This window comes from Mustela lutreola, chromosome 10, assembly GCF_030435805.1.
Source record: "Mustela lutreola isolate mMusLut2 chromosome 10, mMusLut2.pri, whole genome shotgun sequence".
Taxonomy (NCBI): domain Eukaryota; kingdom Metazoa; phylum Chordata; class Mammalia; order Carnivora; family Mustelidae; genus Mustela; species Mustela lutreola.
Window position 1 is genome coordinate 68,621,952 of NC_081299.1, and position 25,948 is coordinate 68,647,899.

General features: G+C 35.3%; 1 protein-coding gene across 17 annotated transcripts in view; it reads left to right on the forward strand.

The window, feature by feature from the left end:
- ADGRL2 (adhesion G protein-coupled receptor L2) overlaps positions 1-25,948 on the forward strand; it is a 605,011-nt gene that overhangs the window by 497,823 nt on the left and 81,240 nt on the right. For all 17 annotated transcript variants that reach the window (XM_059136196.1, XM_059136197.1, XM_059136198.1 and 14 more), the window contains one exon: positions 22,315-22,528. In XM_059136196.1, the coding sequence (XP_058992179.1) occupies positions 22,315-22,528 (214 nt within the window). The remainder of the gene's footprint in view (positions 1-22,314; positions 22,529-25,948) is intronic.

A 25,948-nucleotide genomic window follows, 5' to 3' on the forward strand; every position in this document is an offset into this window, starting at 1 on the left:
AGCTTTATGGTTATAAGATACCCCTGAAGGAAAAGTTAACTGTAGCTTTTTGTAATCGTAGCATCTTTTAAACTTAAAAATAAAAATATGGAGTCTGTTTTTATAGGTTTTAAGGAGATTCTCTATTTACGCCTTTCAGTCTGTTCTTGTAGGTAATTAAGATCTAACACATCGTTCATATGTAATGAATCAACTTATTTCCAATGTATTTAAAATAGCAAAATTGGGGGATAAGACTCTCAATCATTTTAGGTAGGGCTTTATTCTCTTGTGGAATCCTAGCTGAAAAAAGCTAAAAAAAAAGTTTTATAAATCTCTTTTAACCTTCTTTTACATAAAATATTTCCCCACAAATATGTTTCTTTGAGCTTTTCCCCTCTAGATTATTCTTATCTGACCCATCTAGTTAGTGGTTAAGATGTATTGATGGATGGTCTATTCCAAATCTGGTTGACCTTACTTGTTTTAAAAGTTTTAAATGTTGTAGCCATGTCTTATTGACAGCATTTTTTTTCCATTTAATTATCTTTTGTTGACAGCTCAGACTGTCTCTGTTTACTTTCATTTAGAATACAACTGGCAACAGCAGTTTGTTTGTGAAACCAAAGCATGTAATTAACTGATTCAGTTAAGGTATGGTGTGTTTCCGTGGGACAGAGAGGATTTCATAGGGTATGTTGCTTTAGTCTGAGATGTTATGCAGTTTATTTTCTGGATGGTGCATTTTATATGAGAGAACTTAAGCAGAGAATAAGAATCATATGTAGCATTCTAACACTACTTGAGTACTTAAGTACTATAGAAAGTACTTATTTTAAGTTTATCAGCTGCATCAAGAAAATCAAGTACCAGTATTCAGTGTAACATTGAATTAACATAGTGGAGCCAATAGGAATGTGTGGGATCATGTTCCTTTTGCATCTAGTTGCATGATTAATTAAGCTTTGATTATATTACTTTGATGCACATTTTGGAAGAAGTATAGATACCCTCTTGCTCCTCCTCTTTTCAAGGACATTTTGTAGTTACTAATTCTAAAAGAAAATAAGTAAATCCATTAATTTGAAATAAGATAAAAATGGGGAGAAAATATTTAAGCATTAAGTTTCATATTGTGTGATTTTTTTTTTTTTTTTTTTACATCCTGGCTACTTGCCCTGAGTTTCTCTTGATACTGTACTAAACTCTGATTCCAGATCCTTTTCTTCCAGGTATTAGCTATTTTAACTTTATTATTTTTCCATTTCTAAAGTTCTGCCTGTGTTCCCATAATCATTACACTTTATTAGTTTTATTTAACTAGTTACTTTCCGTGCTTAGGCAAGACAAGGTTTTCTTTCTTCCGTTCTTTTTTTTCTCTTTCTTTTTCTCTCTCTCCCCCCTTTTCTTTCTTCCTCCCTCTAGATTATAGCTAGATCCCTCCATCTCTCTCTTTCTCTCTACCTCCCTCCCTCTCTTTCTCTCTCTCTCTCTCTCTTTTTTTTCCTTTTTTAAGATCTTCTTTTTAAATAATCTCTATACCCAATATGGGGTTCGAACTTACAACCTCAAGATGAGAGTAGAATGCTTTACCAGTTGAGCCAACCAGGTACCTCTACCTGTCGGGTATTTTAGTTTTGAACTGAAAATGGAAAGATTCCTATTGATGTTGGAAGCTAAAATTTATTGAATGCTTTCTGACTAAACAGGTATTGAGCAGAACTAAACACTATGCATGCGTTCTTTCATATAACACTCAGAAACTTTTTAAGACTTATGAGATAGTCAGTTTTATTAGCTTTATTGCTGGGTAAGTAATGAGCTTTAGAGAAACATACTGAGTTTACGTAAATAAGAAGAAAGATTGAGGACACTGAATCATGGCAGTTGTCCTCCTGGTGAAGATCATTTTGATTTTCATTGTAGACTGATAGAATCTGAAGATAGAATGGTAATATTGCTTTTTACTATTTAGTGGTTGAAATGAGTAGAGAGAACCTCAAAATTTGAAAATGAATAGAATTGTATTAGAAAACAAATACTTCTAAGGAAGTAAAAATAATAGAAAACCATGGAAGCAGTGTATGGATTTAGGGGCATAAAACTGCCAATTTACTTTAGGATTTTATTTTAAAATAGTTATTATTTGAAACATGACCAATATAAAAGAAAATAAGAGAGATGACTTAAGGAAACCATTCTGAGCTGGTAATACCTATTTGGCACTGTTTTTACTGCTTTACTAAAAGTATTTGGTTTACCATTATTAAATGTACTGTTGGTGTATTTGTGTTTATTTTACATACATCTCTTTCAGAGCTATAATCTGATCTTTATTTTCAGAGCAATCAAAAAATGATATTTAACTTTAAGATATTAATGATTGCTGGTTCACAAACAGGTCTTCTGATAATAAATTAGTAAATTAGTGAAAACTTTCTGTAAACACAGCTGTTAAGACCTGCCAAGGCGCCTTGGTCCCATTTCCTATCTAAAGCTTGATAGAAATATACTGCTGCTCACTAGTTAATTACTGTCTCTAAATAGAAAAGGAAAGGCCTTGAATTCAGCGTTTGTATGGTCGCATGGCCCTGTTCCGTCAAGCTCAATGCATGTTACATGATTGCCTAAAAGGAATAGAAAAGCTACTTTCTCAGTCTCTGACCAGAATGCATGATAAGGCTTGGTGTCAAAAAGGGCAAGATGGGGATCACAGCAATTATGGCAGAGGCAAAGTAGTTTCCTTGACAACCAGATTGAGGATTCATTGTGATTTATTATTTACTACTTCAAAACCTCATTCTGTGATTTAATTAAGCATTGGGATTTCCATAAATTCTGTCTTTTCCAAATTTGAATATCCTGTTACTATAGTTAAAATGTACATTGAGACAATTCCAAATTGTTGTTACTCTGAAACAGGGGCAAATTAGGCTTAGCCTGTAGCTTTGTGAAAATCTAGGCAGGTCACTTAGATAACAGTTAACTGAAATTAAATGGATCTTATATTAGTTGATGTTAATCAACATTCATTAATAACTTAGTAATGACCTCCCTGGAAATATTCAGTGCAGCATGGTTGCAACAAGTGAATTTTATCTTTTTTTTTTCTTGAAAGCAGTTTTACATAGTTTGTACATGATTTGTATTTCAGTATATAATTTTAAAGGTAAACTACACATTACTTCTTTGCTGTTACAATTATAATTATACACCTTTCATATTGTTCAAATTGCAGGTTTTAAAATTTGATAGTAATCAGATGATTTTTCACCAGAAAGCAGAAGTTCAGCTTCTTAAAACAAGTTAGCCATAGATAATTTTCCATTTCCCAAATATTCCTTAGATTCCCAAATACTCCTTATTATCTTTGCGGATGAAGCTCTTAGTTGACTACTTATTCTGCATCATTAATAATCAAATGCGATAAGCTTTTTAACATGTGGTTTTTATTTAAACAACAAAACCTGCCAAATAAAAATAATTTTAAACCTTCATTAAATTCCTATGCAAAATGAAATATTTGCATGTACTCTTTTTAATTAAAATAGCATCTGCTTAGCTCGTTTACATTCTTTCTGTCAGAATTTCTGCCTGAGGATTCTATATATAATTAATGTAAGAAAAACAAGATGGTAATCCCTTGATAGAAAACTGGTAATGGATTAAAAGACCAAAGCTCTGAAATTCCAGGAATGTGACACACTTTCTCAGAAAGATGCACTTAGTTCTAAAGTCTAGAGATTTTGAAAAGTGCCCTCTAGTGTAATTAGCCAGAGATAGACATTGTGAGTATATACTGTTGTATGTTCAATAGGGATTGTTATAAGTAAATTTATAACTGCTATAAAATATGATTAGAAGAGAATCATTACTATGTCAGAGTAGAGCTTTAAGTGTTCATTGGAAGCCTCAGATTTCTTACTGAACCAATTGATGGAATACACAGATATGCATACTAAGAATATACAGACTAGTTGCCTAGGTTAGTAGGACCAGTGTCTTAGAATATAGTGTCTAATATTAACTGGTTCAGGAACCTCAGGGAATTCATATAATGACTCAGAGTTTCATTTCTTAATTTAAGAATTTAGACTAGATCAGTGCTTTTCAGGTTGTAGGTTGCCATTGAATAACAGACTGTGAATACAGTATTTAGTGGGTATGATCAGCACTTGAGTGAAAGAGAATAGTAAATAGAATACATTATATATGAAGAATATTTTTCATGAAATATGTAACTTTGTATGTGAACATAAAGATATTACATCTTGATACTATCAATGTATATATATGAAGAAATACTGGGCTGAGTAGTTCCAAAGGTCTGTCCCAGTTCCAGCATCCCCAAATGAAATTTTAGTTGCTTAGGCTTTCCTGGGATTGCATTTTTATTTTTGTTTTTTTAGATCTTATTTATTTATTGTGTGTGTGAGAGAGAAAGCAGAAGGGGGAGAAGCAGGCAGAGGGAGAAGCAGGCTCCCCAGTGAGTAAGGAGTCCAAGGTGGGACTCAATCCCAGGATACTGGGATCCTGACCTGAGCCAAAGGCAGACACCCAACCGACTGAGCCACCTAGTGTCCTATGAGACTGCATTTTTAAAAAATAAAACTTACCACAAGCAGATACTTCTAGGAATAAAAAGATAAGATATAACAGTTGATATTCTGAAAGAGTAAAACTTATGTAAGTTGTAATTATTCCTAATCTCTAAATGCGATAATTTAGGCCTGTATGAAAGCTATAAGAGCATAAAGAACAAGTGATTAGTTGTGATTGTCAGGCTCAGAAAATACTTCATGACATTAGAGTATATCCTTGAAAGATGAGTATGATTAGATTCATTTTAGATAGAAAATTGAGAGAGATGAGTCTGGACACTTTGAATGTGGCTAGAAAGTCAAGAGGCATTGCATGCCATACTTAGGCATGTGAAGTTTATTGTGAAGACCAGGGAGAGCGCCAAACCTATTAAGCCTGCTAGAATTAGATCTGCTTTTAAGAAAGAAAAAGGTAGCAGAGTGGTGGTTGAACCGAAGTAGAGAAAGATCAAAGTGTAGAGATGATGAGCTGTGGGAGAATTTCAGAAGGGCCATTCTTGAATTGACGAGGGTGGGGGCTGTAGACAGTAAGAAACTCCTTTTCTGATAAACAATAAAATTGATTAATTTTAGTCCTTATACAATACACTAATTGATTATATTGAGTTTCCCAACACATTGAGTTTTATTTTATTTTATTTATTTTTAAAGTTTTTATTTATTTATTTGAGAGAGAGAACATGAACAGGGGAAGGAGCAGAGGCAGAGGGAGAAGCAGGCTTCCCACTGGACAGGGACACTGGGATCATGACTTGAGCTGAAGGCAGACACTTAACCCACTGAGTCCCCTAGGTGCCCGAGTTTTATTTTAGTATTTTGAAAATACTGGAGCAGTTTTCTATACTTTTGCAAAATACCCAAGCAAACATGAAATCTTGAGTGACAAATGACCACCTTTGTTAATTAAACAAAAAATGCAGTGAGAAAAACTTAGTGTTAATAGGTTGAAAATGAACTTGATGTGGTCTTTCTCTAATTTCATTTCTGGCTAGACCCTTACCTGTTTGAGTTTGCATATTGTTGATACTGGGGTTTTTAAAACATTGTTTTCCCTGAGGAACTTTCCCTGATGTCCCTTCTGTCAAGACGGTTCTCTTTTATGAAGTCATTCACCTTCCCCTCACTATATGTACTCCTGCTTCATACTTTTTAGACTGAGCTGCTTAAAACTAGAAACTGCAATATTCATTTTAGTATATTGTGTCTCACGTGTATGGTATATTATATGTACCACATTTATGTACATGTATATGGTGACCACTCTGTAAATGTGAATGAGCTACCAAAACTGAAATATTCAATAAAGTTAAGGGAATAAATAGGGCATTGAGTTTAAAAGATTTAAAAATAGAATTATCTTGGGGAGCCTGGGTGGCACAGTGGGTTGAGCCTCTGCCTTCAGCTCCATCATGATCTTAGGGTACTGGGATCGAGCCCCACTCGGGCTCTCTGCTCGGTAGGGAGCCTTCCTCTCCCCCCCCCCCCCCGCCCTGCCTCTCTGCCTACTTATGATCTCTTTGTCAAATAAATAAATAAAAATCTAAACAAAAACAATAGAATTATCTCAAGGAATTAAACTTTAAAATTTGGTCTGATAACATTTGGACATATGATGGTTGCTGTTGGCATGTTAACATGGATTTATTAAGTATCCACCCACCCACCTTACAAGTGCTGTGATTATGATTGAATGGAACAGAAACTGTGTATACATTCCTGTAGACTGGCCTTTTCATCTTTAGTCAGAGAGCATGTGAAATGCGAATTACAGCATGATGGACACTGAGAAAATGTCATAAAAAATTCCTAATTATACTTGAGAAAATAGTGGAGTTGCTTATTAAAGGTAGTTCTATAATTTCTGTTGTAGCAGTTACTGACATTAGACGTTTATCACCACAGTATCGACTGTTTTTGCAGACCATGTTCACGTTTAACATATTAAGTCTGAAAAAGTGAATGGTAAGACTCTTCAGGAATAGGGAGTGCCATATGATTATTTTGGTTCAGGTAAAATTGTTAGTGAAATTGGAGATTGAGAATGGGATTGAGGCACAATGACAATGCCTCTATTATAATATAAGCACATATTTTCCAGTTCCAGAAAGCATACTCCTCTTAAAGCTCTCTATGGCTTAGGAAAACTTATCTGGGCTTCCTGTATAGAATGATCTCTTTCTTTTTCATATCCACAGAGGGTACATCTTTATAGACTTTAAATATATACTTTCTACAAAGTAATGTGAGGGCAAGCATATTTCCTCAGAAATAATGAAATGGGTTTTTAGTAAGATGATTAATTTATTCAACAAACTGACTTTGTGCTAGACACCATGAAAGCAAGGCAATAGACCAAGATATATAGAACCTCTTAGTCTATTTCCTTTGAATCCTATAGAGTTTTTATGCTCTTTGATCATTTGGTTTGGGTAATAAGAGATCCTAGCATCTGAATGCTCAGAAAAAAAATGGTAGTAATGTTATGTGTTATGAAGTTTTCATCATTATAATGTTTGTTACTAACATTTGGATGGCTTTGAGATTTTGCTTATCAGATTTCCAAATAAATATTCTACTTGTATAATACACATATGTGTTACTAGGTGAGAGAATTATATATTCAAACACAGTTTACAGAACAGCTTTAATATAACCTTTGGAAAATCTGAAAATAAAAAGTATCAGTATGTCCCTTTAATGTGTATTTGATGGATTTAATTTAAAAGTCTGGGAAAGATTTTGAGAAACTTCTTAGGATTGCAATGATGCCCATGGTAAAATAGGTTAAAAGAGTGTTGAAAGAGAGTGGTTTGGAATCTCAGAAAGTAAGTATTGACAGTTGGACTTGACAAGGTATGATGGTATATAATGAGAGGAGCCTTAAAGCCAGTCTTCAGATTTCCTTTGCAGTAATGTGACCATAGATCAATACCCCAGAACCTCTATTTTCTTAGCTCTAAAGTTAATATCATATCTATATTAAGGGTTTACTATAACCAGGCAATCTGCTAGATGCTTGGGTTAAAATAGGAGTAAGTATTCCTGCCTTCAAGGAAGTTTTAGTCTTAAAGGGGTAACACATGACTAGATAACCTTGAAGCCATGTGATAATTGCAGAGAATGCCCATGGACGCTTGGTCAGGTTATGATACATTTTAGGAGATGAATGGGATAGCATGGTTAGATGGTCAGAATAGATTTCTCCTATCTCTAATGTTAAAAAGTATGAGTAAAAATTCACTATGCAGGCAGTATATTCTGTGGATGCAGCCAGGGTTATTGTGATAATTAAGTGAGATAATGTACTCTGTGTCTCGCCTTTTTCCTGACCTGTCTACCAGTGTACTCTGTGTGCACATAGAGTTGGTCACACATGCAGTTGTACCCGCACATTCACACACAGACCCAATTAGCAAGTGAACTTTGTGCTCTCAAAGAAACTATTGGGAAGAGAAATGGGAACGACACAGTCCAGCTTATTTCTATTACCTATAATTAAATATAATCTGCAAATTATCTACATGTAATGAGTTATTCAATTATATCTGGTTTGTAATTTACCAGTTACGCTGTTTCCTTAGTTTATTGGAGGTGGACCCTAGAACCTATGACTAGATATCATGCATGAATCACTTAAGAAAAGTCTGTTGGCAAAATTGAGCACTTAGAATTGCCATGCACTGTTTTTCAATACTTTACATGTAGTAACTTATTTAGTCAGCACAAAACCCTATGAAGCATAAGAGCTATTATTATCTCAATTTTACAGATAGGGAGACTGAAGTACAGACTTTTCCATCTGAATAACATCACTCAGCTAATAAACAGAGGAGCCTAGGTTCAAATCTAGACTGTCTGTGCTGGACAGTGTTCATCTGAAAAATAGCATGTGATTAAGAAGGTCCTAGAAATAAGCATTCTTGTGCCAGAAGACTAAAATTTTCAAGATAAATGTGCAACCAATAACTAGGTTTCAAGGCACATAGGAAACAAATTAGTTTATGGAATATAAGTGGATACTTTTCCTACAAGATAATATGGCCGACAAGCTTGCAGAATACTGTTGCAAAGCTGAAACTGGAAGTCAAAATTCTTCGTCATCAGGGTAGCTAGAGAGAGCATCTCACTAAAGGGGAGTATTGGTTCTTTGTCTCTGCATTCTTGGGGAATCCTGAGGAATATGGATGTGCTGGCTGTACTCTTCAACTTCTCAGTAAGACTCTGTACAGAGTGGTGAAATGTGGGTCACTGTGATAGCCAGTGACCCCTCCTTTAACGCTCTTGTTCCTTTGGCAATAAATTCTCTTTGAAAAACCTACCATTTATTAGTGTGATTTTGGGGAGTCTTGTGATTATAATTGGTATAAATGCAAAACTTACTATCCCATCTCTGAATCAAGTGTACCTTCTGTTCGCTTCTGAAGGTTTTTATTTTGTATCTTCTCCTAGGCTTTTAGAAGAGGGAAAGGAGGGGTGGCCGGGAAACTGAGCATATAGGAAGGAATTCCAAGCAAGGGGAGTTGTATGAAAAAAGTTACAAAGTCAGGAATGCATATACTAGATTTTAGATGAAGAATAAATTATTTAAGACTCAATTCCATAGTGTAAACAGATTAGCTTTGTACATTTTAATACATTATAAGGAATACATAAGTTAGAATTTTCTGCATAACACCTGATGTCTCAAGTACCATTTGCTTCTTTCTTTTACATAAATAGTTAATTCCATAAAAATAGATTATTCATCTGCCTTTCAGCATGTAAAAGTTAACGCAAACAACAACAAAGTTGCCACCCTGGGATGTATTTGGAGGAAGTCTGGATTAAGTGGCAGGAAATTTGGAGCAAACAGTGAGAAGAAAGTACGAGCTGGGAGGGATGGGCAATAGGAAAAACCCATGAAGTCTATAGGAGACAGGCCCCTGCATGAGCAAAATATTTCTTACGGAGTAAGTGTATTTCGGCATAGATTATCCAAGAAATATGTATCCCAGTTGCAGTGAGGGAATTGTGATGTAGGGAGGACGGATCTACGTAGCTTTGGAAAAACCACCAGGATCTCCCATGTCCACCTAGGCATCTGTTACACAAAGGCTGGAACTCAGAACCTGGAAAGTCAGGGAAGCACCCTCATTCTCAAGCTGAGATATGGTTTATTTTCAGATTGTTCCTGGAAAGGAAAACAGGATTTCTCTTATCTTCCCAGACTGAATGTTTTTTCATTCACTTGTTCACTTTAACCTGAGTACTGTTTCTTGGTATCTCAGGGTTGGTGGCTAGTTTTCTTCAGCTCCCAGCTGGTTACCATAGTGGTCACTGCTATGCCAAAAAGAGTTTCCACTTCTGGATTTTTTTTCCTCTAGGCATGTATCTGTCTGTCTGTCTGTCTATCTATCTATCTGTCTGTATTGAAGTACATATATAATTCTTTTGTACAATTTTCTGGGAATACATTCCCAAGTCATTATTATTTATAATATTTACTATATTGTTGATTAGGTTTTTATCATATTCTATTTTGTCAGTCTACTTTTAAATCATTTCCCTAATGGGGACCTTGAGTTTGTCTCAGAATTTTCATTGTTACAAATATTCAAATATTTGGCAAATTTTTGGCTTCTTTTTAGAATGTATACTTACAGAAGGAATTTGATAAGGTTATTTTAGAAAGATTGTACTAATTTGTAAAGCCTCAGAAATAATATGAGGCTGTTTGTTTTATAATACTCCCAATAAATTTTTGGTAATTTATAGGAAAAGATTTGACCAAATTTTTATTTTTTGCCTTCTTTTTGTTCTTATCACTTAAACTGAGCATTGTGTATGTTTATTTGTTACTTGTATTTTATTTCATTTTCTTTTATTTTTCTTTACCTACTTTGAAATTAATACCAGGATTTCTAAGCACTGCTTATATAAAGTATTTAACCTTTGATTATTTGTTTAGACAGTTTATCTTGGGATATGTAATCTTCTGAAACATTCCTGTTGTCATTATAAATCAGATTCACTTAAATTTACTCTCATTTTCTGATAAGAAACACTGCTTGTTTTTGAGATTCTTTCAAGTTTTTTTTTGTTTTTGTTTTTTTGCCTTGAACAGTAAGGGAGATTTTTTTAATATGGTAAAACTTCAGCTTCATAACGATGAAATAACAAGTATTTGAGGTTGCAAAGGTAAAGAAACATTTTTCTTTTTTTAGAGTTTATTTGAGAGACAGAGCACAGGCAGAGGGAGGGGTATAGGGAGAGGGAGAAGCAGACAGACTCCCCACTAAGTGTGGAGCCCGTCGCTGGTCGGGGGAAAGGCGGGGGACTCCATTCCAGGATCCGGAGATCATGACCTGAGCTGAAGTCAGACGCACTTAACCGACTGAGCCACCCAGGTGGCCCCAAGGGAAATCAACATTTTAAGTACCAGGGAAGTGGCATTAGAGTAGTACCCTAGGACATAGCAACACTGGTTCAAACAGGATTTCTTAGAGCCTTTTTCCTGCCATTCCTTAGAATGTCTGAGTCCAGAAGTTGGAACTGCTCTTTTGTCTCTGCACTGTTGGTACCTGTAGGGAGCGAGTATGAAAGACAACAATGGGCTATATATGTAGGGGCAGGGCCTGTGCTTTTGGATCTGCTACCATGCTGTTTCTTAGTTCCCTTGATGTTTAGTTTGGCAGTTAAATATGAGAGAGGATATAATTTTTAACTGCAGAAAAGTAGTGGTATTTCTTTTATAAGGCAGCATTTTGTAACTTTACAATGTCAGGCTAAACTTATTTCTCTCTTTTATTCTCTCTCTCTCTCTCCCTCTCTTCTTCTCCTTGCTTCCCTCCCAGAATGTTCTGGTGACACATATTTGAGAATAGTTTGTGTGTTCTTGGAAATCTCATCTTTCATTAAAAATGGAACAACCCTCAACAGCCCAACACAAAAATAATAACAGCAAAACTAACCATGAACTCGGTGATACGGTCGTTTAAGGAATTATTTGACAACCTTCATAGCATTTTGGGAAGCTGTTTCTGTTTTAACTCACACTATCACAGTTAGTAGAGGAGTGAGTACTTCTGTAAGTCATCTCTTTACTGCAGGGAGGATTTTTACCACTGTGTGGGCTTTCTGTAGCTTGGAGAAGTAGTGAAATGGCCTCCAACCTGAGAGTTGTTAGTTTCTTTGGCTTATTCCAAAATAGCCTGATGGAGGAATTCGAATGTGCTACAGAGACAAGTACATAATGGACGGATGGATGAATGAGCAATAAAGTGTTGGGGTGAGGCTGCCAAAGATGTTAGTAAGAGATAACATTACAGATGCTATTTTCATTTAGTGGTGGTTTGGGTTATTTTGAGTTTGTATTTTGAAGTAAAGTTCACAAAATGGGCTCACTGCTGTGTTTAGTTTCACTCATTTTGTCATTTTGCCGTTTTTAATTTGCCCAGGAATATTCATTGAAAAAAGTAATAGCATAATAGTACAGTGGAGTAATTCTGTTTCCTGTAGATGGTATTAGTCACGTGATTAGTTATTTCCATAAGCTCCATGTATCATTTAGAAATGTATCTTTACAAATTTTTCATGGGTTAAAAATAACCTTCAGCTTTAAAGGAAGTTTTACATGTTAGGAATGATAGTCCAGAGTTTGGGCTAGAAAAAAATTCACGTAGGGGCACCTGGATGCTCAGTCGGTTAAGCGTGTGACTGGATTTTGGCTCAGGTCATAATTTCAGGGTCCTGGGATCAACCCCTGCATCAGAGGGAGTCAGCTTGTGCTTCTCCTTCTGCTCCTCCCCCATGTGTGAGTGCATTCTCTCTCTCTAAAATAAAATAAATTTCTTTTGAAAAAAGAAATTCATGTGTATAGCATAATTTAGAATCAAATTTTAAGCATTATTTAAGAGAAAAAAGGTAGGAAATTTTAAAAATCAACTTTGGTGTCCTGAATAGCTTTTTTGAGATGGGACAGTACTCCTGTAAGCATTTTTCTCCCTAGAATCTTATTGGAAGATGCTTTCTCACTCCTGTAACAGAAAAGCCTTTCTGTCCTCTTCTGTAGTATTACTGTGAGTAAACAAACAAACAAAAACCCAAAACAAAAAACTAACTTTCAGGAGTCCTTTGAGGTTTTAGGGAAAGAAGAGTACCTTTTACAGCATGTAGAGGAAAGACATGAAATTTCTCCCTTCTTCAGTAGGAAAAAGGTTAAATGGCTGACACTTTTTATTTAAATGATTGAAGTGTTAGTGTACGTGACATTTTGTGAAAAGTCAGGGTAACAGTTGAGACTGGTTTCAGGCTACATTAATCTTTCCTACCTGAAGTGAGAAATAAATACTTCATAGAAATGTATATGGAGATACAATGTCTTTTCCTTCTAGGACACTTTTTGAGTCACTGTCGTTGAATGTGATTACCTTTGGATTGCTGTTTGGGATTGAGAGAAATGAGTGGGTGGTTTCAGTGCAGTTTCAATGTAGTTAACTCAAATAAGTTTTAGAATTAGTATTAATTTGGCCCCCTTATTAGATACCTTTAATGAGGAACCCAGTTGTTACACAGGTAACTTCTTTACGACTTTTTATATAGAGTTAATTGTTGTCAAATAAATGTAATTGACCTGGAAATCTTAAATTCATGTACATTGTTTTCCCTTTTTGAGTCTACTTAAATATACGTTTTGAAATAATGCCTAGCAGTTTTTGGGGGGTTTTGGGAGGCATTTAAAAAATATTGGTTATTTTAAATACACATGGCACTAAGAAAAAGACTCAGAATCCAAATTTTGACTCTCTTTGACCTGGGAGACCTATCTGGGGAGTACTTTAAATGAGGGCTCTGCTTCTAACTAGTTTTATTTGTCAGACTAATAATACAGTGACAGGAAAGGGATAGAATCTTTTAGCTAGTATGTTTTGGGGTAAGTCAATGGATGAGGGAACAAATCACAGTTTTCCATTTTTGCTTTTTGTTTAACTGCTTTTGAGAACAAACACTCGACCTGGTTGGGATTGGGAGTTGTTAATGGAATTTATAACAGAACAGTAAAAGAAAGAAAATCGTTAGAAAGTTGTGTTAATCAATGTGGAAGTAGAAATAAATTGTTGTACCTGAGGAGGTGATGGAATTGTTGTTTTGTTACTTATTCTGTGATTGTTACCTCTGGGTTTTTTGATGTCAATGAATAAATTATACAGAATTAGTTAAGACTTTAAATTGGATAATCCAATGTGACTGACTTGAGAAATTGCATTTCTGATAGTAACTTCATAATGTTAAACTGGTTTTAACTAGTTTTAAGAAATAATAAATGTAAAGAGTGTTTCCTATTTAGTGGGGTAGGGAAAACAGGGTAAAGTTGTTATTCTGGTTTTTGTAATGTTTTTACATGGATTCCTGGATGATTGTGAAGTCCAGCAGATGATTGGTCATTTAGGGGTGCATTTCATTGCTGAGGCCCACTGATTTGGGGACTCCAGTGAAGATGTCATCTTTGTTACATTTGTATTCTTTATTTCCTGATATCTGGATTTTATTTTAAGTTTTAAAACATTTTAATATAGAATTGTGTTTTTGTTTTTTTCCCTTGTAAAAACATCTTCATTTTATGTTCCTGGGTGTATTTGACATCTTTTTGTATAAGGAATTAAGGTATAAAATACAGCACTAAATAAAATTAAGTAAAAATTGAATGCCTATTGTGTATTATGCATTGTGCAGGAAACCAAGGATACAAAAGTAAATAGGATTCACTTTTTTCTGTTGAGTAGCTCAGAGTTCAGCAGGGGAGGAATATTAAGTAAGGAGACTCTTAGAAGCATGTTGCCTCCTCTGCCAGAGGAGCTCATAATTGTTCATTCACTTAGTTCTTTTGCACATCCATTTATTTAATACATCTTTATTTCATGCCTTCTATAAAGAGAGCCCCCTCAGCTAACTGTTAGGTTTTGGCATTGTAATGGTGAACTAGATAGATGTGATACCTTATCTCAAGAACTCACTACCCATGTAAATTACCTAGGCACAGGGATCATTGTCATGTTTTTCACTGTTAACCTCTGTGCCTAGAAAAGTGCTAGACACATAGTAGGGGGGCAGTAAATATTATTGGAAGAAAAAAAAAATAGATGACCCAAAACCTGAGCTCAGATGCTTTTCCTCTTTGTGTAGAGAAGGCTTGACAGGATTTGGAGAGTAATTGTTGCCTAAGAGAAAAATGAGTAGAATATTCTACACAGAGGGCACAGTTTAAACATAGGCAGGGAAATATTGAGGCTTAATACAAAATTTACTAATTTCTTTTAGAAGTAGATCAGAATTAAAGTATCCTACATTTCTGAACTTTGAAGAAGTTATAGCTTTTACTGAAACAATTAAAAGCACCTCTTCATGTTGCATGTAATATTTCAGTAGACATGCTTATCAGGAATTTTTCTTTTCTAAAAGAATTAATATTAGTTAATTAATTAATATTAAGAATTAATATTAAACTGATAGTATTATATCACTAAGTTGCTGTATTTTAGTGGCACTTGTGATTTAATAATGAGTTTAAGTAAGCTCTCCACCCAACATCAAGCTTGAACTTATGGCCCTGAGATCAAGAGTCACATGTTCTATCAATTGAGCCAATCATGTTCCCCTACCAACAAAAGCTTTTTTTATACATCCTTGAATTTTAACATTGTCTTGATGACATCATGAATATTCAGAAAGAAATAAAAATGTTGAACCATTAGTGAAATAAATGATCTTTTAGGCTTATTTTTAACATTTTCTTTTCATCTGAACGAAAATGGAATGGAAAAAAAGTTTTCTGGAAGCTTGTAGGCTGTAGGTCAGCCTGGTTGAAACCATGTCCCCACCTATTAAGTAGTTTTCTCATTTCCATTTTAGGGGAAAAAATCATTAGCATATATAAACAGAAATAAATCAGATTTCAATATGCCAGCACTCGTAGTAGACTGTGACTTGCGTTAATGTTTCAGTAGAGCTTGAAGTCACAGCCTCAGTTCCATAGAGGTCCCTGATAATCAGAAGACATGGTGCTTACCAGGACCCCAGACAGCAAGAGCAGTAGCATCCATGACAGGGTTTAGTTCAAAGTAATTAAGAAAAAACTGTTCCAGAAAAGTTGATGTTTTTATATTATAGCTTAATAAGACTTATATAGGAATGTATGATTTTGCAGAAATCTATATAAAGAGCAAACTGAATGGAGACAATGTCAGAAAAGTAAAGTTTTTATAATCAAGTGCCTAAAGTTTATCACAAGTGTAAGCTTATGGCAGAGTATACTGTCGCCAGAGTAGCATCTATTCTTGCAAAAATGCTTATATGATGCAAAATCCAATGACAGTTCCAATTCCAATCTTACAGATTCACATCTCAAAAAAGTGCATCTGTTTATTAGGAGTTACCCTCTGAATGTGAATGATTTTAGTCCTAAGTCACCACACCTGTTGCTGGGAGATATTTATTCCAATCACTAGCCTAAAGCACAGAGAATTATTGCTTGACATTTTATAGCTTGGGGGGAAAAAACCCCCGTCTTTTCAAAATCATTTGTTCAGAGTGGAGAAAATGGAGCAAAACAGTTCATTTTACTCTAAGCACCACTATTTGGGGATATTCACATTTGCACAGCACAAAGCTGCAATATTGATTTTTTTGCTCACAAGGTCTCCTACAAGTTTTTTTCTTTGATTGTCAGGGTTGCACGATGGATTTGTTTGCTGGGATGCTCCCCCACCCCCACCCCGCTTTGTTGAAATAGAAATAGATTGAAAATACGACTTAGAATAAATGTCATAGTAATAGTATAATTAAAGGGCCTTAATTTGGGAATTTCTTTATGTTGATTATGTTGATTGGACAGTTTCATAGTAAGCTTAACAATCAAACACACTATTATTTCCTTTCCTGCTCTTCTTCCCCTAAGACTGGAAAGCACCCAGTACATCCTACTAACTAATTCCCCTGCCTCCAGGGTCTGCAGACCTGCTTCTAAGAGGCATTAAAGTAACATTTAAGGATATGAACTTAATGTATCTGCATTAATGTATCTCAAACCTTGATTTCATTCTTACTGGATGATATGATGATGGAAAAAGTAATTTTTCTGTGCCTCAGTTTCTTCCTCTTTAAAATGGTGATAATGGTAATATCACCTACCCCATACAGTTTTGAGCATTTTACTCAGTAAATATTCATAAAGTCCTTTGAGGAGCTTCTTCAGATGTTGGGGATGAAGAAGGTGGCAAATCCTCTCCCAAAACAAGTATAAATCTGTACAGAATTGTGAACCACAACAATTTAAGGCTGTGGAAATGAACCAGAGCCAAATAAGAAATTGGGAAGCATTTATTTATGAAAAGCTCTACAACTTCTGGAATGAACAATGGAAGTTCAAAGCCTTCTAGCCTGGGGCTGCTCCTACCCTCCACTCCTTACTAAGTCTTTGTGCTAGTTTCATTAGGGCAAGGCTGGCCTTGAAAGTCAGTGACTGCTGCCAGAGAGAGTTGGCTTGATTTGAAGTGGAGGATGGAAACCCGTGTCCAGCAGTGTTGCCAATGAAAGTAGTAAACACTGCGGAAAACAGATGGGAAAGACTCACAGCTCTGCTAGCCTGAGGTTGTAGTCCCTATTGGGGAGACTGGAGGGCCAGTCTGAAACAAACCCAGGGAATCTTTGAAATGAAAAGAGCCAAAGTTCTCTATGCATTCTTGACTAAGTGGGAAGCTACACACACATGCCAAAGAGATGTGAGAGGAGTTGGCAGAAAGTAAATAACTGAGGCTGACTTGGAAACTGCCTGAACCTTGCACACTCTCCCTAACACATACTCAGATCAGTCAGCAGAGGGTACAGACCTTGTTATGTGTTCATGGTGTTTAAGTTAAAGACTCTGCCCAATCATTGGCCCATCACTAAGCTATGCAGAGACAGGAATGATCCCTAGGAAGCCAGGCTAGAAAATAAAAATAAGAATTAAAATAACAATAGTGAGCAGAGACAGCAGCGGAAGAAGATGGAGGGGACAGATTCTGTAGCTTAAATCCAGTCAAGATTCTAAAGAGAAAATAATTACAGTAGCAGCAATTCTCTGGGGAGAAAAATCTGGATCTCCAGTTGCTAACAGAATATTTTTTAAAATGTCTAGTTTCTAACAACAAAAAATTTACAAGATTTGCAGAGAAACAAGGAAATTGACCCATACTCGGGAGAAAAAGCATTGAGTAGAAACTGTGTCTGATGTAGGCCCAGATGTTAGATTTAGCAGATAAAAATTTCAAAGTGGCTATTATGAATATGTTCAAAGATTAAAGTAAAACTACATCTATATTAGAAAATTAAGAGGAAATATGATGGCAATGACTTAATAAGTATGTAATCTCAATAGAGAAATAAAAACTAATTTAAAAAGGCCTTGGAGAAATTCTTGGCACATATTAGTTATTATAGCATTGTGTTGCAAATAAATTAACATTTTCCTTCCCTAATACAGATACCCAGCTTTATCTGAACCCAGAAATTGTGATTCAGTAGGTCTGAATTAGGGCTTGAAGATCTTTTTAAAAACATTGACCAGTAGACTCTGATGCAAAATCATGTTTGGGAATGACTTATATAGTCCTGGCAAGTGACTTAAAAAAAAGTCCTAAAAATACCCACTTTAAACACTTAAGAGTTACATCATATACAAAGGAAGAAAGTGTGGTTAAGAAATAGTAGCCATACCTGTAATGTTTTATTTCTGTGACTCAATATAGTAAGTCATTAACGTGTTGTAAATAAAGGAGTAAATTAATGTATTTGGGAATAAGATCTGTTCTGTTTTATTTTTTCCCCATCACATTTTCTTAGTGAAAATGTTGAATTAAAAAAATTAATATCAATGGCAACAGTTTTATTTAAGACTTTTCCAAAGCTTCTCCTGTGTACCATTGTTGAAGAGACTGAACCCACTCCTTGAAGTTTTTAGGAAAAATAGTGTGAAGTGGCTGAAGAAGGCACAGCCATTTACATTTTACTAAGAAATTAATGTGAATTTTTCTTGTGATCCCATGTTGGCCTATGTTTATTTTATCCCTTTGACTGTCCTTGATTAAAATAGTTAATCCAGAATGATGTCTGCTTATGATTTGTGTGAACCCTGGCTGCCGAGTCGTCAAATGTGCTTTGGAGAATTACCTTGACAGTAGTAAGCTACAGTAGTAAGTACAGTAGTAAGCTGTAGTAGTAAGCTACACAGACAGTAGTAAGCTACACAGTTGTGCCATGACACATCCATGTTAGCCTTCTCATGTATGTTTATATTTTAAAGAAAACAGCGAGTAATTTATTACTCGGTTACTGCTTGAGAATGTTAGAATAGCATGTGTTATCTGATAAAAAGGAACTTGCCTACTTAGAATCACAGATTGGTGAAATTTGATGCAAATTTGAAATGACTTTAATTCTTCAGAAAAAGAAATTATAACCCAGGAATGTAAAATGTTTTTGCCAAACCCACAAGCCTCACCAGACACACGTGCTTTAGTATCCCATGTTCTTGCCATGTATATTTATTTGAAGAGTGTAGGCTGTGCTCTCTTTATATTTATGGCATACTACACTACATTTCCAAAAATAGAATTTTCATTATTATCTATATGTTCTGTGAACCTTTCCCATAATTTTGTCCTGTCAAATTTACTAATATTCATTGGTAGATTTTCAGATTGTGTGAAAATTTATAAAATTATTATCAGTAAGGTGGCTTGAGAAGTCACACAATACTCTTCTGTTTATTGCCACTAAGAGCGTGAGCTCAGAAGTCTGAGAACCTGTGTACATTATAGACAAGCTTGTAGTAATCCTTGAGATGCCGAACTTTATGCCTTAGTTTCATACTCTGTAAAACTGGTATTATAATAGTAACTTACTCCGTTGTTGATCTTGATGTTGGTTAGCATTAAAAAAGTGATCCATATAAAGCATTTAGCACAGTGCCAGAACATAATAATTAGTGTTGTAAATGTTAGCTATTATAACAAGTTTTCTGTGTTCCTATTTGACTTTCTGTGTTTCTGATTGGAAAAACAGGGTTTAAGTAAATGAAAGCTCACAAACATGTTACTCACCTGTCTTTATGTTAAACATTAATGAACCCCAGCAGTACCTAGAAAATAATTGGCAGAATTTTTTTTCTTTTTTGAGGATGGCATATCATTTTCACTGATTATAAGTGATTTATCTGTTTCTAAATGCTAACTGTTTTTATTTCCATGACCAAAGGAAATAGGTATTATAGAGGGGAAAGATTGTAATTATTTATGGTTTTAACAAACACCAGTTCGATTTAGCTTTGGTTTGATAATACTTGTTGGAATTACGTGTCACGTACCCACCTAGGCATTGGAATTATAAGAACTCTATCATCATAGTCTAGCAGGGAAGATATAAATTAAAAATGAATATGCATAGTACTGTGTGGTAACAATAAGCATTTCGTGAAGAAGTATAAAGTTCAATGGAAACAGAGGGGAGAGAGCAAGAATTTGTAAAGAACACTTGTGATTCAAAACAATAGACATTGTGGCATTTAATAAAGCAATATTCACTATTAAGAACTCATTTAGTTCTCTGCAAAGCGTAAGCACCATGATCTCTCTTCTCCAGAAGATTCTACATTAGAAATCGAAATTATTAAAGTATACAGATCTTTCTGTCCCTTTCCCTTGTTTTTTTTTTTTCTTTTCTTCCTTACTTTACCTGTTTGGATGACTATAGCTAAGGTTTAAAAATCCTCTCACCGAATTACCGAAACAGCAGGACACTCAACAATGCAATTTCTTAAATATCTTTCAAAAGCAGAGAAAAATTAACTTAGAACCTTAATAACTGTAATCCTGCATACTATCAACAGCAACAAAAATTAAGGGCTTATTTTAAAAACCACAATGCTTCATAGTCAATCCTATATTTTTGACAAGTAATGAAAGTTGTGAATTATGGCTCCTAGCCTGTCTTCTAATGTGTTCTAAAATTCACAGTATTTTCTAGTAATATGATTTATTCTCATTTATTAAGGAGTTATCATTACAAAATATATGTCTTTAAAATACTTTGTGCTTCAAAATTTTGTATGTTGCTTTTTTGAATTTCCACAAAGCTTTTGCCATTGCCCGACTTGGGGCTCGATCCCAGGACCCTGGGACCATGACCTGAGCCGAAGGCAGAGGTTTTAACCCACTGAGCCACCCAGGTGCCTCCATAACCTAGTTTTGAACTTGAAGTTCATAACTTGGAACCGTTTACTTCTGAAGGTCAGGTTTTTTTCCTACAAAAAGGGACATAAAGGATAATTTACGTGATGCAGAGTAATTAAAAGGATAGAGATAAGAAAAAATACTAAAATGATTGCTAGTCTTTTATAACAGGAATGTTTGAGACGGTGACAGGTTAGAAAATTGAAATACAAAATTGAGGCAATGCTGGAGAAGTTTTTGATAGTGGTAGCTAACCATGGGTAGAACACCAGCACAGTGAAGATGGACTTTATTCACTTATCTTTGTCCTACGCTGTGTTGCTACTTCATGGGTCCCTGGTTGGTAACTTAAAATCCTAATCTTTTATTCCATCTGCAGATCTTTTTCAGCACTCATGAACAGAAGGTGTCTGCACTCTTTCTAATACACTACACTTACATTCATATAGCATTTTTAATGGAGCACGGTTATGTACATGATCTTATCTTAGAGTCATCCAGGTAGGAAAAGTCACATCACAGGTGTTTCATCTCCGTTCTGTAGATGACAAAAGTGACTCTTAGACAAATTTTGCCCTTCCTGGGTTTTTTCAGCTTGTCAGACCGGGGGCGGGGGGGGTTGACGCCTTTGAATGCCTAGCTGCTGCATGCGTCCATTGATGCCACTTTTAAATAAAGTGTCTATAAATTGACATAAGCTAATATGCCATAAGTATGTTGTTGTCATAGTATCTTCGGTTTTTTTTCTTGGAGGGGTGCAAAACTGCTAAGACAAAAGTATTTTTTAAGATAATGCTACTAACAGCAATTAATATGTCTACATTAAATGAGAAAGTCAAGTCATTATATACAGAGATTTTATTCCACTGTCTAAATGAAGATTGTTTCTTGATTAGTTGTTCCATTCTGTATTTGTAAAACATCATTATTTATAAATCCATTGATTAAATTGGTCATTTTTTTTTTTAATTGGTCATTTTTCTTTGGATTTACTCAAAAGAGTCATTTAGTTTCTGCTTGTGATTAGATTATACAGAAAATATTTTGATTGTGTAATTTTTAAATTATGCAGGTGAATAGTTCAGCTAAAGATGCATATTTAAAAAACTAAAAAATTCTTAACATAAGGAGTCAAAGAATTATTTAATGTGTGAATGGGTGACTTAAAAAACATACTTTTCGTGACACCTCTTGAATGTAGACATGAATCATATTACTTGAAATGCCTTGTTAAAATAATATATTTCAGGGGCACCTGGGAGGCTCAGTGAGTTAAAGCTTAGTCTGCCTTCGGCTCAGGTCATGATCCCAGGGTCCTGGGATCGAGCCCCACATCGGGCTTTCTGCTCAGCAGGGAGCCTGCTTCTTCATTTCTCTCTGGCTACTTGTGATCTCTGTCTGTCAAATAAATAAATAAAATCTTTAAAAAAAATAATATATTTCATAAATGTGTTGATTTTAATTCCTTTTTTCTTTCTTTTATTTTTAAGGTTTCAGCAGAGCAGCTTTACCATTCGGGCTAGTTAGGCGAGAATTATCCTGTGAAGGTTATTCTATAGATCTGCGATGTCCAGGCAGTGATGTCATCATGATTGAGAGCGCTAACTATGGTCGGACGGATGACAAGATTTGCGATGCTGACCCATTTCAGATGGAGAATACAGACTGCTACCTCCCAGATGCCTTCAAAATTATGACTCAAAGGTAAATACCTATGTGTTAATATCCCATTTTAGCTACTGCATCCAAACTGGTAAAATTATAATAATTCCAAAGTAGATGAATAGAGTCCATATCTCAGCCCATTTATTAAACTGAAAGAGGCTTTTACCTACTAATGTTGATTTCTCCTTTTAAGCTTTCAACATTTAAATCTCAATATCATTTTTATATAGTTTGACATATCAGAAGGAATATGTAATACCTTTCTTTGATTTTTATATATCATAAAATACATTGTAAGAATAATATTCCAAATGTAATCTTTTTTTAGGTCTGCAGGATTTTGGAATTTTTTTGTAACATTAAAAATATATAACCCTCTGGGTCTTTGGCATAATTGGTCCTTAATTTTTTTTTTTAAAGATTTTATTTTTTTTTTTGAGAAAGAGAGAGAGAGAATGAGAAGAGAGAGGTCAGAGGGAGGAGTCGACTCCCTGCTGAGCAGGGAAACTGATGTGGGACTCAGTCCCGGGACTCTAGGATCATACCTGGGCTGAAGGCAATCCGATTAACTGACTGAGCCGCCCATGTGCCCTCATCCTTAATTTTTTAAAAAGGATTATTTAGGGTCATATGGGTGGCTCAGTTGGGTAAATGTTTGCCTTTCAGTGCAGGTCATGATCCCCAGTCCTGGGACAGAGTCCCTCATCAGACTCCCTATTCAGTGGAGTCTGCTTCTCCCTCTGCCTTTGCCTTCCCCCCGTTCATATTGTCTTGCTCACACTTTCTTTTTCTCTCACATAAATAAATAAAATGTTTAAAAATTTTTTTTATTTATTATTTTAGAGCAGGGAGGGGCCGGGTCAAAGGGAAAGAAAGAATCCTCAACCCTAGTCCCTGCTGAGCATGGAGCCTGACATGGGGCTCGATCTCATAATAGTGAGATCAACACCTGAACCAAAATCAAGAGTCGGTCGCTTAACTGGCTGGCCCACCCGGGCACCCCAGTCCTTAATTTTTTGATTAATATTTCTTACAACAAAAATGAGCAGAGAAAGTAGAGTTATCATACTTCTGTTGCTACATAGACACAACCTCCCCAGTTACTGACGCCCTGTGTTGGGGTGGCTCAGTTGTTAGAATAGATGATCCCACACTGATGCCTTATTATCATCCAAAGTCCATAGTTTACGTGAAGGTTTATCCTTAGTGTTGAGTATTCTATGGGTTGTGACAAATTTATGATGGCCTGTGTCCATCATTGTAGTATCGTACAACGTAGTTTTGCCCTTTTAATAGGTATATGGTGATGTGTCATAGCTTTGATTTGCATTCCCAGTGACATGTCATATTGACCATTTTTTAATATGCTTACTTGCCATCATATATCTTCATTGGTGAGTTGTCTATTCGGGTCTTTTGTCCATTTTTTAGTCAATTGTTCATTTAAGAGTTCTTTATATATTTTGGGTAACAATTCTTTATCAGATAGGGTTGTTGGCAAATATTTCCTATCAGCCTGTGTTTTGCCTTCTCATTCTCTCGAAACAGCTTTTAAAAAAACAAAAAAAACAAAAAAACCCAGCAAGTTCAGGTTAAGAAAACAAATAGTGTGCTTTCTGTCTATCTCTCCTTCCATATATTTATCTCATTGATTAATATTATGTTTTTTAAAATGGTGTGTTGGAGTGGCTCCATAAGTTGAGTGTCTTGACTTGTTTTCAGCTCAGGCCATGATCTCAGGGATGTGAGATCAAGCCCAGAGTCTGGTTCTGAGCTCTCTCCCTCTCCCTCTGCCCCTCCTGTTACCCTCTCTCTCTCTCTCTCTCTTAAATAAATCTTTAAAAACAAAAAAAGATTTCTGAAAATGATGTGTGTTGGAAGGTGTGTTATAAAATTTAAAATATATAAATGATATCTCTTAAGGGGATAATTACCTTCCTACATATAGATAGAATACCAGAAAAACTGCTGAGAATGGATATTGCTTTTTCTCGGCCTTACTACAGAGCACCTAACTCCTGGCCTTATTTTTTCTCTTTTCTCAATTTTGCTACACTTGGCATCTTAATTAAAATTTTCTTATATATAAGATATTAAAATTGTGGTTAGTTATGGTCAACCGATACAATAATATCCTGCAGTTGTAGTTATTTGGAACACAGAAACTCTCTGAAGGAACATTTAAATATCACAGAGTTTATTATACATTATTGCTTTTGTATTTTGTTTACTAGGAAAACCCTTCATCTTTCCCTTCAAAGCCTTCACCCTTTTCTCCTGCTTCTTTTCCCCCACTGGACACAATATTTTGTCTAACTTTCTAGCTTATTTATTAATGTACCTTAAAGTAGAATAGCAAAATTTCTAGGCTGGGGTCTGGTTAGTACAAGCAAAATGAAAACATCAGAAGGTGCTAAGAGGCAATGAAGAAAAAAAAAGTAGAAAAACTGTTTTTTAAAAAATCCATGCGAGAGGCACCTGGGTGGCTCAATGGGTTAAAGCCTCTGCCTTAGGCTCAGGTTATGATCCCAGGGTTCTGGAATCAAGTTCTGCATCGGGCTCTCTGCTCGGCAGGGAGCTCGCTTCCCTTCCTCTCTCTCTGCCTGTCTTTCTGCCTTCTTGTGATTTCTGTCTGTAAAATAAATAAATAAAATCTGAAAAAAAAAAACAAAAAACCATGTCATAAGATATGGGTACAAATTGCTGTAAAATCTCTGATTTCATAGAGAATAGGTATTGGCCATATTATAAGTAGCACATTATAAGTAGTTTTTCTTTAATGTTAATACTGGTCAAGATTTTTTTAAGAAACCAGAGAACAGATTTCATCAGATTCTTATTTTGGTTTCCATCAAAACCAAAGATTTTCCAACAAAATGATTTAATTCTGGGGACACCTGGCTGGCTCAGTCAGTAGAACATGTGACTCTTGATGTCAAGATTGTGAGTTGGAGCCCTACATTGGATGTACAGATTACTTGAAAAAAATAAGATCTTTTTAAAAAATTGTTTTATTTTTAGTTCTTAAGGTCTCATTATTAAATAGTTAAGACAAAATCTTATTTGCATAAATGGTACTTGAGAAAGGTTTTTCAAATTTAAAACAGAAGTTCACTATTGTGTACCATTTGGAATCTGGCCTGTGAAATAAACTGTAAAAAATAACTTACCTTCTTTGGAAGAATGGATTCTGTGCTCCAGTAAATTGTAATAGAACAATTTGCACATAGTATTTCAAAATTTGGGGAACTGTCCATACTGGAGAGACAGTAAAGGCAGCCACTAATAATGGACCATTTATCCATTCTTTACATGTTGAGCTGTTTAATAATTGAACAATTTGGGCACCTGGGTGGCTCAGTGGGTTAAGCCACTGCCTTCGGCTCAGGTCATGATCTCAGGGTCCTGGGATCGAGTCCCACATTGGGCTCTCTGCTCAGCGGGGAGCCTGCTTCCTCC